Source organism: Gallus gallus, chromosome 3, assembly GCF_016699485.2.
Source record: "Gallus gallus isolate bGalGal1 chromosome 3, bGalGal1.mat.broiler.GRCg7b, whole genome shotgun sequence".
NCBI lineage: Eukaryota > Metazoa > Chordata > Aves > Galliformes > Phasianidae > Gallus > Gallus gallus.
This window is the reverse complement of record NC_052534.1, coordinates 75,468,564-75,487,819: the sequence shown is the minus strand read 5'-3', so window position 1 is coordinate 75,487,819 and position 19,256 is coordinate 75,468,564. Positions and strand designations below refer to the sequence as shown.

Genomic DNA, 19,256 nt, shown 5'->3' with positions numbered 1-19,256 from the left:
ATTGGAGGCGTGTGGCTCTGTGAGTGTCTAGATTTTATGCTAAACTTTTGCTAGGAAATAGTTCTGAAAGTTACTTTTTGCATGAACAGTATATATATGTGTAGGGCAAATGAAGGTGATGACAAAGCCTTTATTTAAGAAATAGGCACACGAGGGAAAGATATCAAAAAGAATCGACTCACCCCTCCCGGTAGCAGCGCGCAGCCCGAGCCGAGCTGAGGAATGTGTCCCTCCCCCGTTAGTACCGCCGCGCCGCCGCACTCACACACTCACAGAGCCCACCCATTGGTTCAGGCTGTGACCCTGGAATTCCACTACACTCCACCCCTTCACAGCATGAACCAATGACTGAGCAGGTAGGGGGTGAGCCCCTGCAACCTGGTGGCCCAAGACACAATGCGCATCGCGACGCATACACAACACCTGCCGCAATATAGGATGTCAAAACAATAAAGGCAATCAGTGGCAGTCCCCTTCACGGTTCTGTTGGGCCAGTACTTGATGTTCTTTCTCGAGGCGTATCTTTTTCAAGGACCAGTAGCGCTTCTGATTCATGCTCTCCAGTCCCCAAAAGTTCAGCAGTGCGTCACAGGGTGTCATGATGTTTCCTCATAAGCGTGTTTGAGTGATGTTGCTCCTGCGGGCCATCCTGTGAACTTAAAACCTCAAGGGGAGTAAAACAGATGTTTAATAGGTACGAGGAGGGGTAGGTCCGCCCTCCACGGTAAGATGCAGGCTGTATTTCGGTCTTGAGTCAACACCTCTGCCTGTATCGGGGCACGTCCTGGCCTTCGATACCACACTCTTTGGCCCGAAATCTGCGACTGAATCACTATATCGGGTACCAAAGGGGGGGTTCTAATTTGCCACATGGACATGATTAATGTCCCCCTTGCAATGAAAACAGGGGTGTCAACTATTACCTCTGTTGGCCATACACCGATTACTGAAGGGTTTACTGATCCCCCAACCTCTAACAATCTCCCCCAAGGTGCAAGGAGACCACACCATTTTGGTCCTGCTTGCACCTTCCAAGGCCATTTTACCTTGTGTCTCCCGGGCTCTAGGTCATCAGGGGCAGGGAGCAGAAGATTATTCATTGTGCCAACTTGTGGCTTGAGTGAGGTGTCCTTGCTTGTAATTTGTATCCTAAGTGGGGAGGCCCAAGTTGTCTGCAGCATTTTTAAAGCACTGGGTCTGCCATCTCTTGGTCTCTCATTCAAGTCTCGCAGGGTTTCATAAAGCCTTTTGGTCCACCCCTGCAAGGACTGTGAATCTGCCTTCAGAGCAGCCTTCAGGATCCCATTGTATCTTTCTATTAGGCCTGCTCCTGTTGGATTGTAGGGCAGGTGAAACCGCCATTCAATGTTATTGTCTTCAGCCCACTTCTGCACAGTTGCACCTGTGAAATGTGTACCTTGATCGCTCTCAATAACCTCAGGAGTCCCGTATGATGCCATCAATCTAGTTAGAGCTTTGATGGTATTGGCTTGGTTTGCCTTTGCTACAGGATAGGCTTGCATCAGTCCACTCGCTGTATCGACACAAGTTAGGGCATATCTGGCCCCCTCAGATCGAGGAAGGGGACCTATATAATCGATCTGCCATCGCTGTAATGGGTTGTGTCCTCTAGCGAGATGGGCCGTAGTTTCCGGCAGAGGTCTTGGTCTCATTCGCGAGCAAGCGTCACAGTCCTGACATGCCTGGACAATATCTGGTAACTGTATGGGCAACCCCCATGCTTTAGCTGCTGCCCACATGGTTTTCTGTCCTGCATGCCGTAATTTCCGATGCAGCCAGTGAGCTATGTCTTCTGATGGTGTACTTCCCAACCATCGGACTCGAGCCAGTGTGTCAGCTTCATCATTGCCTGGTGACTGCAAGGGTTGATGTCCAGAGACGTGGTATGCTCGTACGGTCCTGTGCCTAACCACGTTCCATATATCAACCCACATATCTTTGCCCCACATAGGTCGGGCATGGATTGTCCAATCCTGAGTGGCCCACTGTGCTATCCAGAGCGTGAGCCCTCGGTAGACTGCCCAACTATCTGTGCAGATGTTTAGTGCACTGTTGCCAGGCTCTTGAGTTATCACCATCCACACAGCTCGTAGCTCAGCCCACTGGCTACTTTGTCCATCCCCTTCTTCAAACCATATTGTTTCAGTTGAGGGATGGTATGCGACAGCTCGCCACCTACTTGGGTTCCCTCTGCTGGATCCATCTGTATACCAGGCATCTTCTGGGATAGGGTATTTTCCCTCCTGTACAGGACTCTTTTCTGGACAAGTAACCACTATTTCCTCAGGTGTCTCGCTGTGATATGTTACTGGCCCAAGTATCTTTTGAAGTTCTTCCTTCAGTGGAGATGATGACAGGCGGCTTCTTTGGCTAAGATAGGCAACCCAGCGTGCTACTGTTTGTGATTGGGCCACCCCGGTCTTAGGAATGTGAGTTAGGTCTTTTACCCACCCCTGAATTGGTAAAGTTGTTTTGACAATAACCTCTGCGGTCTGAGTTATTGGTTCTACTGCCTGCAATGCAGAATAGGTAGCCAATAACTGCTTTTCAACCATGCTGTATCTCTCTTCTGCTCCATGCCAAATCTGTGACCAGAACCCAATTGGGATTCAAACAGAACCCTGGCGCTGCCACAGCCCCCAGCCAAACCCTTCTTGGGTCACATGCACATCTAGTTCGGCTGGAAGGGTTGGATCAAATATACCTAGCGCCTGGGCCTGTTTAACAGCTATTTTTGCTTGCTGGAAGGCTTCTTGTTCTGTTCTACCCCAATCCCATACTTGGCCTTTTTTTGTTAATCGATATAAGGGTTTTAGCAGTTGTGCTAAGTGGGGAATAAAGGATCGCCAATATCCTAATATACCCCAAAACTCCTGCAACTGCTTCGGTTTCGTAGGAACCGGGAACGCTTGGATCTTATCAATGATCGCACTGGGTAACACCTTAGTCTTACCTGACCAGACAACACCCAGGAATTTAACTGATAGCCCTGGTCCTTGTACTTTTTGTGGGTTTATAGCCCATCCTTTTTCCTGTAAATAAGTAATTAATGATGGTACTGTCTTTTCTAATGCCTCGATTGAGTCAGATGTTAACATCAAATCATCAATGTAGTGGAACATTTTGACAGTAGATGGTTTGTTCCAATTTGCCAAGTCACTTGCCACCAAATTATGACAAAAAGTAGGTGAATGCACATACCCCTGAGGTAGAACTTGAAAAGTCCACTGCCTGCCCTCCCACGTGAATGCAAACTGGTCTTGGGACTCCTTAGCAATTGGAATGCTGAAAAATGCATTTGCTAGATCCAGAACGCAGTGGTATGTTTCTATTTCTCTACTTAATGTATCCATGAGGGAAGCGATGTTGGGTACAGCTGCATGGATCGGTGGCGTGACTTTATTTAGTTCTCTGTAGTCTACTGTCATTCGCCACGTACCATCTGGTTTCCTGACTGGCCATATGGGGGAGTTGTATGGGCTGTGTGCAGGTCTAATAATCCCTACTCTCTCCAGCTCCTGCACAGTCTTGGTAATTTCTTGTTGCCCACCCGGGAGTCTATACTGCTTTGTATTTGTGATCCGGCGTGGTTGTGGCAAACAAATAGGTTCAATTTCTGCATGACCCCTTATGATTGCCTGCACTGCCCGGATACTAATACATCTTTCCCTTAATCTGAACTCTCCCACAGTGGTTTGGAGAGTCAAACCCGACAGGATATCAATCCCCAATATATACTCTGGAATTGGGGCAATAGACACCTTGTACTCCCGGGGTGGTAGACGCCCAACCCCCAATTTCAACCATGTTTGTGTTACGGGGATCATCTGCCCCCCGAACCCACCTATCATTGCCTTAGAGCCTGAAAATTGGTTTGGGTCACCATATATAATTGATGTTTCTGCCCCAGTATCTACTAATGCCATAACCCGCTGTACATTCTTTCGGGACCAATGAATCGTTAGTTCAACGTAGGGTCTCCGGTCTCCTCTGGAGACCCTAGTCTTGGGGAATTTTGGCTCCGCTGTCAAGCCATCAGCTGTGCAATCCCTAAGTCTTTTTCCTCTGATGGCTCAACTGTGGCTGCCCGGGCAACCTGAGGAGGTTTACGTTTTTTTGATGGGACTATGAAGTCTTCTAGATTCCACGTATTTTGTGGAATCCGTTCTATGAGTCTAACTCCTTCCCTTTTAGGAGAGCGTTGGAATCTCTGACTGTTTGGTAACTGTTTCCATAGTTGTAATAAGACCTGGTTAGGCTGTCCATCGATCTTTTGAAATTGAACTCCAGCCCTAATCAAGTCAGTAAACATTTGTTTTCTTGAGACCCTGATGGGTCCAGATTGAATTACATTAGGAGCAGGTCTCCTAGGTCGTGGTGGCGGATGGATGTCCGACTTTTCCACCACCATTCGGACGTTGCGCCTGGCGCGCAGGCGCTCTGTCTCCCCCAGATCTGCCACCAATTGGGCGGCCTGTTGTATAATGGCCTCTGAGGCCACTAGGGGATTTAGTATGGATACCAAAATTCCATACTGATGTGGTGGAGCCTGCTGCAGGATGAGGTCCCTCATTCCTGCGGAAAATTTTATCATATCTGGGCTCTCAAAATTGTCCTCATAAATTGCCTCCTTCATACCTAATTCTCGGATATAATTTTGTAAGTCCTCCATAGAGGACCACAGGCCGGTATTTAATGGTATATCCGTTTTATTTGCCCATGTCACACGGCATGCGGCCATTAACCATGCAATCAGTGAATGATTTTCTTCATTGTGTTGCACAGCCGCATATAGTCTTTGCCTGAGGGCCGGGTGAGTAGTAATTGATGCCAGTTTTGAGATTTCTGGCCCATTCACCACAACACTTTCTGCCCCCATGTCATATAGTCTGAGTAACCATGCTGGCACACTCTCTCTCGGTCTTTGTCTAAAGCGTTGTACTAAATCCATTAATTCAGCTGCCGTGTATGGGCGAGCTGTTACATGTAGTGTGCTCTGGGCAGGGGGCCACTGGTCAGGGGGCAGCCCCGCTGGCCTGTCCTGCGTTTTTTTTGTTTTTTGAGTTACAACTGGTCGGATCTCAAAGGGATCAAGCTCTAGTGGAGCCTCAAGATCTGACTTCTTAGTGCTTTCATTTTCTGAGTCCAGTTCATGTGGACTCTCTTGTATAGGATCCCCAGTTATTTCTAGAGAGATGTTTCGGATTTTTTGTACCGGGATTATAGGGTTAGGTTTTTTCCCTCTCAAAATTGCAACCTGTCTTTCTAGTTCTTCCACACGGTCACGTAATAGTTGATTTTCATCAGTGAGAACCCCTTCAGTTATATTTAGCCGGTTCAAGGCCATCAGCAGCGGCCACGCCACCGTGGAGGCAGCTAACTGTCGTTCTCGTGTAGTGAGTACGTTTTTGTTTAGACTACTGAAATACTCAGCCAGGCGGGCTGGGGATTCCTGAACATTTCCTGCATCCCGTAGGGGACCCCATTTTTCAATAATACAGGCAATCCCGTGATATGGGGATCCTAGGAATCCCGGGATGTGCCCTGGCAAAACCTCACTTATGGGGCTAGCCTTTCCCCGTCCAAACCATCCCATGAAATTGTTCAAAAATGTCATGGTAATTATTTTAAGAGGCTTATAATTGGGTATCTTTAAAGATATTTGGCTGCCTGGCTCGCCAAAATGTAGGGCAAATGAAGGTGATGACAAAGCCTTTATTTAAGAAATAGGCACACGAGGGAAAGATATCAAAAAGAATCGACTCACCCCTCCCGGTAGCAGCGCGCAGCCCGAGCCGAGCTGAGGAATGTGTCCCTCCCCCGTTCGTACCGCCGCGCCGCCGCACTCACACACTCACAGAGCCCACCCATTGGTTCAGGCTGTGACCCTGGAATTCCACTACAATATGACAGATTGGTTTTGGTGTGTGGTTGTTTTGTAACTTAGAGTGGTGCTATGTATGTTTAACAGCAAGTAGTGCGTATGTAAACCAAGGCTTTGGGTTTGAGAGAAGGTAAGGGGAGGTAAAGCTCCCTAGTAAATTACCTTTGCTTGAGGGATATCTGCTTCAAGAAAGAACAGGTCAATATAGATGAAGCAAGCAGTTTCTGAAGCCTGTGAAGGTGGTCCCAGGGCTCTCTCCTTATCCTGCAGGGCTTGCAGGGAGTTGGGTTCTGTTCGGTATTGAGAATCGCTTGGCCAGGCACGAGAGAGAGAAAACTGAAATGTAATTATTTGATTGTTACGAGACTATCCTTTTACTAGAAAAGAGAGTTTGTTTTTCTTCATGCCTTTCCATTATTCTAGCTCTTTCTGACTGAAATTCTCCTTTTTGCTCCTTCACCTTTTCAGTACTTAGCAACATCCTTAAAGGCTATTAAAGGCTTCAGTCTCCAAAGCTTTTAACCTGGACGTGAATGCGCCTAACCAGAACCCACCCAGACCAGCAATAGACTTCAACCTCTAAAAACAGCACCATCCCAGAGGGGGCTTTGGGTTGACCTCTGAGAAACAGTCTTAATCATATCACAAAGTAATACCGTAGGCAAGATGAGTGAGAACTGTTAAATCCAAACAGTCTCAGGGTAGGGGGGGGGGGGGGAATCTAGATGCTGTCTGCTCTGATTCTGAGACTGCAGGCTTGCTGCTCATCAGAGCCGTGCCTGTGAAATCCCAGGGCTCTCTGTGCTGTGGGGTTTAAAGTCATTTGGTATTTGACTCGATCAGATCCGGAGCAAACAGGTTTTTTGTACATATATAAACTCACGGAGGTGGTGCTGTATGAGTATGGGGTTGCAGTTTGGATGATGAGCATTTCTAGAACCAAAACAAAGAAACCACTCTGATTTATTGTGGAAATGAGAAGGAGCAGAGCGTTAATGTTTGGGTACAAACCAATACACTGGAAGGTGAGAAGCAGTTACTGCGTATGAAGTATGTTTAATGATTGCAGTCCTTAATAGCAAACACTGGCTGTATATGACATATCCTGTTCTTATACAGTGCATCTATGTACACGTTTACATAAGACTGAAAAGGCACTAGAGTTTCCAAAATAAAACACAAGTCATTTCACAATGTGAATCCTGATGCAGAGGTTGCAGAATCAGTTTAGGACACCGTGTCAGAAGGGAAGCTTTCAGAATCTCATGGGAAGTTACAAACCAGTCTTTCCCTGGAAGCTGAGGAATCTGAAAGTCCGACTCCCATTTGTATCTCCAGAATCTTCCTGAATTTTCTGGTTAATGGTCCTATAAGATGTATAGTACTGAAGCAAATTACGCTGTGTAGGCCTATGAAGCTGGATAGCTTGGTGCGGTATCTGGTGCTCCTGCCTGTGCTGTTCTTAGAATTTCATCCAATTAAAGTGTTACATTTTAATACATATATTTTAACCTTTTGGGGAAAAACGAAAAACAAACCAAGAAACTCAGTGGATAGAAATGTGGTATGATAAGAAGAAGCCAAGATGTTACATGTATGTGAGGAAAAGTCTTGGAAACAAAGCTATCTCATGGTGGCTGGGTTTGTCTTTCAGTGATGGTAGTTGTTGTGGTTTCAGTGGTGCGTAGAGGCAGTGTGGGTACATCTTGCATTTCATGATTCCAGCAGTTACAAGAAGTGCTGAGTACTTGTATGTGGTATTTATTTACATATGAAGTTAAAGCAGCTACCAGCAGCGTTCAAACAGCTGTAATGTCTGTGCTGCAAGTATTATGCATGTAGTCCAGGGCAGGTTTCATGCACGAAGGTTCATGTTCCTTCTGGGAACACCACTGCTTTAGCCTTATTCTCAGAGCAGCTATGCCTGTGAAAGACAACAGCATCCACTGTGTGAGGAGTAGTGTTGTTCAGTAGAACACCTGAAATGTGTGCCTGTAGAATCCCATGGCAGTGTGCAAAGCGTGCATGTGCTTAAAGTCCTGTTAGTGTCACACCTCAGTTACCTGTGTATATGGGTGACGTGGCAGCAGACCAACGCAATGACTGATTTTCTGAGATACCTTCAGTGCTACTATTACCTCAAAGGCCCCTGAATATATTCGACCCATTCTGAACTAATTTTCTGAAATATTTTGCTACTTCTATGCTACAGATTTTCCATTGAACAGGTGCAGAATTTATTCTGACTGGCTGCTCCTCTGAAGCTGTGATGTCAAGTAGGGACTGAGGTGAGTACTGAGTGCCCCCCATTGCCAGCCTTGTCCTCTTGTCCTGCCCTGGATGGTTCTGTGCCTGCTCTGAGGGCCCGGAGGGCTGCGAGGTGCCAGGGAGAAGCAGAGTTGCTCAAATGGAACTGGGTCTCTCTCATGGTGGGAGCTCCTTTCCACTTCATTGCATCTGCTTTGTCACCAGCTGAGCACCCTTCTGCTGGCCTTTCATTAAAAACAGATGGACCAGGCTTCTTCTGGACCTGCCTGCACTCACCAAAGGCTTTGGCAGGGGCAGGACTTTACCAGCTGCAGCAGTTCTTGGCATTCAAGCTGCAGAGAGCTCTCTTGTACCAACCAGTAGCACCAAGGCTGTCTCAGGGTGAAGTGGCTTCTCCTACAGTGGTTGTATTCTTTTTCGTAGACACCCACTTGTCTTCACTGCATCACTTTGTAGAGGAATCTTTTCCCTCTCCTAGGAAACTCAAGCAAAACTCCCACTGACCCAAATAAGCAGCTCCAAGGAGAGGTCCTGTGTTTCCCAGAGGATTTGGCATCACGGAAAGTCCAACTTTTGTTCAGACTGATGGATTCCTTGGTAAACGTACACTGCGAGTTATATTTTAAAAGGTTAATCAATACAGCTTGGAAATACCTCATTGTTTTTAAGTACAGTTGTGACAGCACAAGCGTGAAAGGTATCGTTGCTTGGCTCTGCCAGTGCAGTGCTGCCAGCACAGTGTGCACGGAGCAATGAAAGCTGCCTTTGGCCATTAATAGTCTTGCTGAAGTGTTTCCCACTATTGGACATTCTGTTTTTGCTCTAGCTGCTTCTGACCTCATCCTGCAAGCACGCCAGTGTTTGCATAGCTTTTGTACTTATCGGTGCTAAATGCTGTCAGTCGGCTGAGTTCGGAGATGTATGCATGTGCTCAAATACTGTCGGGGGCACGAAATGGAAGTTGTGCCGCATATAAGCAGCTGGCAATTAGTGTCACTCGTTGGAGTAGTTTACAGCGGCCTGTGAGGCACAAGAAGGAGCATAGCACAGCTTTAAATATGTATGCAATTTTAAATTGGATACCCTCTATTTATTTGAAAAGTGAAACTTGCACAGTTATTTATGCCACAGACGAGTTGCACCTAGTAAAAAATAAATCAAAATCCTGAAGAAAAAATCAATCTTCAAATGACTTCTCTATGTTCATTTTGTGGGCCTATGAGACAGTACTCTGATATCCTGCCGCGATACGCTGTGACTACAGGAGTTACGTATGTTTATGAAAAAATGGACCAGTATATCAAATTAAATAGAATGTATGCGCCAGGGAATATAATCCTGGAGTACTTGTCGATGGCGTGGGTGTCGATCCGCATGCTGACGTATCTCTGGTTTTTCCTCCTGCCTGAGCCCCTCTCAGAGCCCAACGCCAGCTGCACCATCATTCTGTCCTGCTTGTCCCCGTTCTCGGACACGTAGTGCCCCAACTCGTTCACGTCACCGTCGTTGTAGCTGCCGTCCATCATCATGGGCCGGGGCTGAGGAAGGCTGCACGCGCAGGGGAGCTGTGGGCACAGGCAAGGGAAGAGCATTTTGGAGTTATTTCACATCTGCTGGACACGACGTAATCACAGAGAGAGCGAGGCTGTCTGTGAGAAAGTTCCCTTGGTTTAAGCATGAGAATCTTATGGGCATAAATAAATGGGGCTTAAATAAAGGTGGGACCTGTACTTAGAAGCTGAGAAATTCAGTGAAGGCGGCAGAGAGGAACTCCAAGGAGAAGTGTCTCAGGTTTGCCCCATTTGAAGAGAAGAGCCCAGGCTGAAATTTTGGTCAGTTACAATTTAAGGTAGTGAAGGCAAAAGGGGGAAATTGGACCATTGTGTATAAGCCCAGGGCTACGCGTGGAGGGACATAATGCCCTCAGATCCGGAAGAACAATCAGCTAACTGAGATGCTGGGTATCTGTAGCAAATCTTTGTAATCAGGAATGCTTCATTGCTGGTGTCTTCTTGCACACACTGTATTCTCCCAGGGCATCTGAGAGCAGCACACTGCAGGTTTAAACTTCTGAACATTTCCACACATTTGCCCCACTTTTTCTCAATGGCGTAAAACTGCATCAGAGACAGCAAAACTCACCTTATCCCGGAGTTTCCTCTCCTTCCTCTCTTGCACTGTGGTCAGGTAATTCACTGCCGCGTATTCCAGCACCGAGAGGAAGACGAACACAAAACTGACCCACAGGTAAATGTCCACTGCTTTGATGTAGGAAACGCGGGGCATGGAGGCGTTCACCCCAGTGATGATCGTAGACATGGTCAGCACGGTGGTGATCCCTGGGAACACAGCAGCACAGAGATCCTGTAAGGTTTGTTCAACCTGAACTCTTCGTCACAAATAAAGTTACCATTTCCTGACATCCAACCTGACCTTTTCACGTTGGTGTGGTGGGTTTCACTGCCTGAGGAAGGTCTTTCCTACTTGGGTTTCTTGTCTTTTCTGTGAGAACAGCCCTAATTCTGATTATCCACCACGCCACTGCCTCCATCCTATGGCAGGCAGCAGAGCTTTGAGCCTGTGCCCCGTTTTCAGGTAAAGCACAGTCCTGTGGAAAGTACAAATGTCACAGCTTCTAGTTCAGCTCCTCCAGCTGCTGCTTCCACCAGGTTCCCCAGGGCTTATGTGTTCTATTTGCCCCAGGAAGTCCTGCTTCATGGGAAATCACCAGTCAGCTCCCACGCTTGGTGTGTGTCTTCCTCTCAGGGACTAATGTGGCCCACAGGGCAATGCTGCCACGCATTACCCTGCAGGTAAGTGCAGTGAACCCACTAGGAAGGGCACGAGCCCCCACAGTTTAGTGTTATCCACACTCCTCCTATCACAGGGGCTAATTATGGCATGTTAATGATCCCCTTGAATGTTGAAATGACGCATTTCAGAGGGACAAAGAGATGTACTTCTTTCTGTCTGACAAAGAAGAGCCAGGGAACACAGATGCTTTAGGAAGCAACAAGGAAATATCTGCAAATTGTCCTATATCTCAGTGTCTTTCTTGTAGTGAGGGGCCCAAAACTGAACACAGCACTCAAGATGCTGCCTCAGCAGTGCCAAGTATAGAAGGACAATCACCCTGCTCCTGCTGGCTGCACTATTTCTGATACATTGCCAAGGTTCTGTTGGCCTTCTTGACCACCTGGGCACACTGGTGGTTCCTGTTCAGCCAACTGTAAATCAACACACCCAGATTCTTTTCTTCCACACAGCTTTCCAGCCACTCTGCCCCAAGCCTGTGGTGATACATGGGGTTGCTGTGATGGAAGTGCAGGACACAGCACTTTGTCTTGTTAAAGCTCATACAGTTGGCCTCAGCCCAGCCTGTCCAGAGCCCTCTGAAGAGCCCTCCTTCTCTCAGGCAGATTGATGCTTCCTCCCAACCTGGTGTCACCTGAAAACTTACTGAGGGTGCACTTAATGCCCTCATCCAGGGACAAAGATACTAAACAGGACAGGCCCCACTACCAACTCCTCGAGATTACCACTCATGACTGATCACCAGCTGGATTTAACTCCATTCACCACCACTCTCTCGGCCTGGCCTTCCAGCCAGTTCTTTACCCAGAAAAGACTGTACCTGTCCAGCCCATGGTCTGCCAGCTTCTGTAGGAGAGTGCTGTGGGAGACAATGTCAAAGGCTTTGCTAAAGTCCAACTAGGTTACATCCACAGCCTTTCCCTCATCCACCAGGCAGATCACCTGGTTGTAGGAGATGATGTTGGTCAAGCAGGACCTGCCCTTCGGGAACCCATGCTGGCTGAGTCTGATCCCCTGGTTGTCCTGAACGTCTTGTGTGATCTCACTCTCAAGATGATTTACTCCACTCAGCTGAGTACTGTGAGGATATTATTTGCTACAGTAAATTTCACAGTGTTAAAACCACAGATGAGAGGAGTCCCAGGAATTCTAAAATCCTACCTAATTGCAAATCAGAATAAAATCAGAAGCGACGCAGAATGTAACAAAAAACAAAACAGTAACGCTCGTAGTACTCTCAGACAACTCCCTGCATGAGCAGAATTAATATACAGTATTGATAACCACAGCTGTGAAATGGGCTGGGAAGATATGTCAGCCCTGAAGCCCTTGAGAGGAGACTATGAAGTGAGACCCATAAAACATGGAATAGAAACTAAGTTAAAGGGAAATAAATATAGAGCCCTGCAAACAAAACTTCAAGAACAGAGAAATGAGTTATGGAAAACAGCATTAACCCTAGGCATTCCCAGAGCAGTGATGCACCGTCTACTTACTAGCATTATTTTGGGTCTAATTGAGGCCTTCCAAAAATGAGGTAGCAGTGAAGGAAAGGAGTGCATTTTAACTCCTCTGGTGCCAGGCCCAGAAAGGAGCAAACTCCTTCGCCCTGCTTAGGGAGGAATTGCAAGGCCAGAAGTAGGAACAATTGGTGCACAGAAAGTATAGGGCCTGCCCGCTGGAGCAAAAGCTTATCCACAAGTAAGTAATAATAGTTTGTTTCTACATGTATGCATATATGTATGTGTATGAGTGTATGCGTATATATTAATTCCAACTGTTCCTTAAGAAAAATTGGGGAAGTCTTTTTAATAAATACAGCAGAACAAATGTTAACAGGAAAACAAGCAGATTCCAAGAAGCTGAGTATGAGATCTGGATGGCAAAGAGTTAAAACTAGTGGTTTGAATGGAGTGTATGTTATTTGCCAGGCTGCCACAGCCAATTTATTGCTCCCAGACAAGAAGCACATGTTGACTTCTTGCTTGCAATTTTAAACTGCCATGAAAAATATTTCTGATTTCAATGTTTTAAACAGATAACTTTGGCACCAGGTCCTTCAACTCAAACATCAATCTCTGACCCTGGTAAGAACAGGGAGTTCGCAGTGCATGTGTTTCTCTGCGTTTCTCACAGCCCTTGCACTCTCTAATTCAGAATTATGAGCATACCACAATACTCAATTTCTATAGTGACACAGGGTAGAATTTTTAAAATCAGTAGCTTTGGAAAAATAGCAAACTATCTCTTTCCCTCACAACCATTTGTGCTGTACATGCTGAATTTTGAACAGTTCCACCCTCAAAAGATGTGAAATTGCACCAACATAATATTACACAAGAACTGGAGGAACAGCCCCTCAAAGGGTGAGGATAGCAGCAGCAGTGGTGAAACTAATTTAACTGCTTTTAAAGAGAGAGAACAGTGATACTCTACAGACAAAAGTCCTTTTACCTTTCATTTGGGTAGTCGATCAAGTCAAGAAAATAATCAACACCATCGCAGCCAGGAAAGAGACGTTACTGATAGTGGTGCAAAATAATACAATAGATTTTTTTTCACTTTTTAATGGGGTAGGTAACCATTTTGGAACCTCCCCACCAGAATAAGTCTTTATTTTCTCTGGGAATATGGGAGTGAAGTCTAAAACAGACCTAAACTCTTTTTTTTTGTTGTTGTAGCTTGCCTCTGGACTCACCGTAGTGGGAAGTTATCACTTACATTAAAAATGTGCGTTACTAAGTTCAGTACAACAACATCTGCTTCTACTGTAAAGAATAAGAAAATTCTATCCCCACAAATTTCTGAACTTGAACTGTAAGTGACCATGATGGGTTGTTGTCTCTTAAACAAGCTGAACCACTGATGCGTGCTAATATCTCTACAATCAAACCAACTTGTTCACCATTCCTGAGCATGTCCTATGCCCGGTGATTAGCATAAAAAGATGACCACACCACCACTCTCAGGAGAGAATGACTGACTTCAGCCATGGAGTGGATTGCGTTGGTGCAGCCCCCTGCCACCCTGTGGTCTCAGGATAAGGCAGCACTGTGCTCCTGTCTTTGTTACAAGAGCAGGGAGATGGAATGATCAGCCACCTGGAACACCTGCTGCCTGGATTGTAGTCCAGTCTATAAGGTACCGGATCTGGATGGTCTGTGAAGGACTGGAACTGTTTAGCTGGTGGAATGTTCTAGAATTACCTCAGCTGCCTTGTGTCCAGAATGGAATGTCACTGAATGGAGACAGTCACCTTGTGGACCAAAAAAGAGAGGTCCTAAGCAAAGATCCCCTTGAGCTTTCCAGGATCACACTGGGCTGTGATCCCTAATGTCCCTCTGAGCTGGGATACCTCTCAGGACAGATCCCTCCAGGATCAAAGGTCATTCACTGACAAACACCAGTGAGAAAGAAGGGTGAGTAGTTCTCCAAGGGGGAAATCTTTGGGTGTGCAACTGAGTTTAGAACCCCCCCACTACCCTACAGTAAACGTCACATCACCCATGCTATTCTTGAATCTTTAACCAAGTCTCCCTTTCGAGTGTAGCAATTTCTGTTGAATGATGGTTTTAAACTGGCTGATGATAAAGTATGGATAAAGTGATGTCAAGGATCATACAATCTAACTTGTGATTTATATAAAAGTATTAATAAATGCTAAATTGCTACTAAATCAAACCTAGACAAAGATCTATTCATGACAGTGTACATGCAACCCAGAAAGCCAACAGTATACTGGGCTGCATCAAAAGAATTGCAGCAACCACAGCAAGGGAGGTGGTTCTCTCTACTATGCTCTCTTGAGACTTCATCTGGAGTAATGTGTTCAGCTTTGGAGCCCTCAGCATTCGAAGGACATGGAGCTGTTTGAGTGGGTCCGTAAGAGGGCCACAAGGATGATCAGAAGACAGTTCTTCTGTTGTGAAGAGAGGCTGAGAGAGTTGGGTTGTTCAGCCTGGAGAAGGGATAGCTCCAGGGAGGCCTTAACGTGGCCTTCCAGTACCTAGAGGGGCCCTAGAGGAAAGTTTGGGATGGACTTTTTAGATGGTCTGATAGTGATAGAACAAGGAGGAACAGTTTTAAAGTAAAAGAGGGTACATTTAGATTAGATATTCGAATGAAACTCTTATTGTGTAAGAATTTCCCTCTGGGGAAATGAGGCATAAGAACAAGTTGCCCAGAGAAGCTGTGGGTGTACCACAGCTCAAGGTTCAAGGTCAGGTTGGATGGGGCACTGGGCAGACTGATCTGGTGAGTGGCGGCCCTGCTCAGAAAGGTGAAGGGGTGGAGCTAAATTATATTTAAGATCCCTTCCAATCCAAGCCATTCTATGATTCTAAATTCTATGATTATATGATTCTACAATTATATGTTTCTATGTATATATGATGTATAAACATAAAGGACTGAATTCCCAGGAGCATTCAAAAAAGTTCTCCTAAACTCAGTGCCTTCGTCTCAAAAAGCCATGGCACAAAACTTTCAGTTCCCTCTGAATGATGTTTCACGGCAATGGATGGTGATTCTAAGCAGACGCGTGGCCTGCTGCCATATCTGTTATCAGTATTTCCTCTCCACTGAAGAACGTAATTTTAACAATAAATAAAACTCTGAGACGTGTTCCCTGGAACAAATGGAAGTAAATTTGGGCTTCAAGTCTGCAAATATACAAATGGCACTTTGCGAAGGGCAAATAATCTTCTTCGGAATATTTATGTCAACAACATAGTTGTGTTCCCATGGTGATTTCTCTGGCATATGGCTTAATCTGTCTGAAACATGTTTCAGAAGGGGATGCTGTATCCCTCACACTACTCTATAATCTTATTTAACAAGTTGAACGAGTAAGCTTGGCTTACTGTTCTACCTCCACACTCTCTCTTCTAGAAAAGCTCACTAAACTGTAATGTTGTCACAGCTGCTAGTAATGTTTTTCACCTTCTTACACATTGAAGTCTCCGAAGGGTACTGGCACTTCATATCTCTGTGTTCAATGTATCTGTTAACAGCAGTAGAATCAGAGCATGACATTTGCTCCCTGATTTGCACCGTGTGCAACTAGCACTTGTCAGAACAGGAAAGGCAATTCACTTGGCACTGCAGGGCAAATGGAGAGAGGTACAAGGGCGAGACCTCAGCACGGGGAATGTGTGGTACAGCTGATTTCTGTGCCACCAGGCAATGTAGGGGCTACACAGAGGCAGTGCATAGCACAGGTGATTTTGTCTTGATGGTCAAAGCCATAATTGCATACAACTGCCCCTCAAGTGTGCTGACTACAGGATCACTTTTACCTAAAGGGACTCTGGCAGGAACTGCTCGACGGTCAATCCAGAAGGACACCCAGGACAGCATGACCATGAGAGTGGCAGGGAAGTAGGTTTGGAGCAAGAAGAAGAAGATGTGTCGACGCAAAGTGAAGTTGATGTAGAGACGATTGTACCATCCTGTGGAACAGGGAGAGGGAAAAAGAGAAGTCACCCCACCACCAAACTACTTTCAGATAAGGCAGTTATCAGTGGAATAGTACCATTTTTGCTTTTAGGAAAAGAATTAATAGTCACAGATCACTGCAGCTTACAGTAGACTCCTTACTGAACCAACTATCCTACTCAAAACACCTCTCAGGATCACATCTTTCAGAGAAGATAATAAAACCTGTACCTTCAGGGACTGTAATTTACATTCAAGTTTGGTGTGCTCTTGAAGAAGTATTGTCTTTCCAGACTATCTAATCTAATGATGGAAGTCTAAAGATGGAGTCACCCAGGATATAAGTCTGCAGCCCTTTCTCCTGGCCTCTGCCAGGGATTCTAGTACCCACCTGTGCTGCTATAGAAGGCAAGTTTTGTGGTAGTGTGGAACTCCTGGATCAGGAACTGGGACAGTGATATCCTCTCATCCGTTTTTAGGGAATCATTTCCATTCTTCCAGTACAGCATGAGGTCATCTTCTGTGTAAGCATCTAGGGAAGCAGAGCAAGCCTCAGCACAGTGCAGTGACCAGCTACTATAGCCTAAGTTGTGCTCACACACTTTCAAAGCTACCTATGAGCTTCCAGATGAAAGGGACAGTGCCACCATTTGACTGGGATCTGCAGCATTGGTGGGTATGGCTGCAGCAAAGAATGGACAAGCTCATCATCACAGTGCTCAGTCCTGATGCATTTTGTAAACCTTTTTGTTTCTCTTACCATCATTTCACACATACATATAATTGGCATATCAGGTTACCCACCACATCAGAAATTGTCCCATTCTAAACTCAATAGCAAAGGAAAGGAGAGGAAAGAGGGTAACAGGAGAAACAGGCTATTATCAGTGGTCTGAGGCATGCAGGAGGACAAACTCTTGAGTAAAGCTTCTGTCTGTAATGCACATACGAACATCACAGGTCTTGGTTTTTTAATGCATATGGAAATAGAGTAATGTTGATCCTTTCAGATGGGCTTTAATAATAGCCCTTCCCAGACAGAGAGGAAAAAAATCACTAATAACTTTATTAAAAGGTAATTAAGATTATAATTCTGTATTTCAGACTTAAGAGGGAGAAGAAACAACTCTTAAAAAGCTAGAAGTTTAAAATGTAGTTGTACAAAATGCAGGACAATTTTATGTAAATCATACCTGGGACAAAGGAGCTGTCTGTGGGTATAAGCTGAGTTTATTGCTTACGGATGCAAGAAACACCAAGGGCAGGTGACTAGTTTGATGGATCCACTGTGGTTCCTACACCACAGATGAGCAGATGTGCATGGGGAGGGCACAGAGCCATTTGTTTCTGTGCTAAGAGTTGTGGTGCAGGAAGGCACCCGGGGAAGTGGGTGCGGCTGCACACCTCCAATCTGTGGGCAAGTAACCCAGTGCTCTCTGGGGATGGAACGGCAGCAGGGCAGCCCAGCTGAATGCTGGGGACACTGGCAAAACAGCACTCACAGCTGGCATTTGCAAACGCTGCCCTGTTGCAAACACCGTCTAATTCTAGTGCAAAATTACAGGCAGGGAATTTTTCTCAGTGTTGAAGTCCGCTGACTATAGTTGGAGCCCTCATGAATGTAGCAGTTGCTGGTTGATAAAATTAAACACCATTCAGGTCCCCACAGGGAGCAGCTCTCAGCTTCCCTATGCCTGCGCTTACTTACAGCTTTCAATCTCCAGGGAGCACGTCTGTGTGTCCAGGGGAAAGCGACTAAAATCCATGTTGCACATCGCTGTTACTGTAACTCTAGGAACAATAAAAAACACCTCATTAAAAACACGGCTTGGCGTGTGATTGAAAAATAGTAAAGCTACAAGATGTTTTTGAGTGACTACCCGGTCACTGGAGATAAACAAACACCTTCCATTGAGCTGAAGACATCCCAGTGAAGTTAAAGCTGTTATTTCTTCCCAGCAAACCAGTGTTAGAAAAGGTGGCTAGAGAGTCTGGCCATAATAAATTGCTACCGAAGGACACAAATACTGGAGAAGAAAATGGAACAGAGAGAGAGGACACTTTTTCCCTTTTGCCGTCAGATCTCTGCAGAGATCTGTGCTTTCGACAGCTGCTTTGCACAATAGAGTAATTTGGGTTTGTCAAAGCCGTGTGCCAAGCAGGATGCGGGCAGTTTTCTCCATGCACCATGACTTCCATCTGCTCAGTGAAAGCCGGGTGATCGCCCATGGGTGTCAGCCAGCAGAGGGCTCAGGCAGTGCCTCCAGTCAGGGCTGGAGCTGGTGTGCAACCATGACCACTGAAATGCTCCGCCTCATGTATCAAAAACCCCCGTCTTGCTGTAGTCTGATTGTGTCATTGTTAATGGTATCAATCTGTGTTTGCACTGGAAGGATCTGTAAGTCTCTACTCCACTGTCTTGAACTATAGGGAAGTAAATGAAAATTGCAGTGGGGAAAGTATTAATGAATTACAACAGGATTAGAGCTCGACAGACAACTGTCACATAGTGATAAAATCAAGATGCAGTCTCTTGTGTTAGTACTCCTTATGCATGTCTGGGTTCATGTTGCCTCCCTATCTGGATTTTATCTGAGAGTGAAGCTGCTTGGCTCAGATTTACTGTTTAGGTGCCAGCGAGGTCTACAGTGCTTTCCAAGAAAAGAGAAGACGTCTGGTAAGAGCTTTAAAAAGGCAGACACTGAGGAAAAAAATAAAATATACCGGCAAAGGCATTCAGAAAAGGCTGTCAGTTAGCAAAGACATCTTTGTTTTTAAATATTCATACTTCTCTTCCAACTATAAAGTACTCCGGCCAGCAGACAACACTGAA

The 19,256-nt window shown here is 45.8% G+C and overlaps 1 protein-coding gene across 2 annotated transcripts in view; it reads right to left on the bottom strand.

Moving 5' to 3' along the window:
- Nucleotides 1-6,941: 6,941 nt before the first annotated feature.
- GABRR1 (gamma-aminobutyric acid type A receptor rho1 subunit) overlaps nt 6,942-19,256 on the bottom strand; it is a 34,714-nt gene continuing 22,399 nt past the window's right edge. For both annotated transcript variants that reach the window (XM_040698127.2, XM_040698128.2), the window contains exons 6-10: nt 18,132-18,214; nt 16,815-16,955; nt 16,285-16,437; nt 10,316-10,512; nt 6,942-9,738 (exon numbers count right to left, since the gene is read on the bottom strand). In XM_040698127.2, the coding sequence (XP_040554061.1) occupies nt 9,451-9,738; nt 10,316-10,512; nt 16,285-16,437; nt 16,815-16,955; nt 18,132-18,214 (862 nt within the window). In that variant the 3' untranslated portion in view covers nt 6,942-9,450. The remainder of the gene's footprint in view (nt 9,739-10,315; nt 10,513-16,284; nt 16,438-16,814; nt 16,956-18,131; nt 18,215-19,256) is intronic.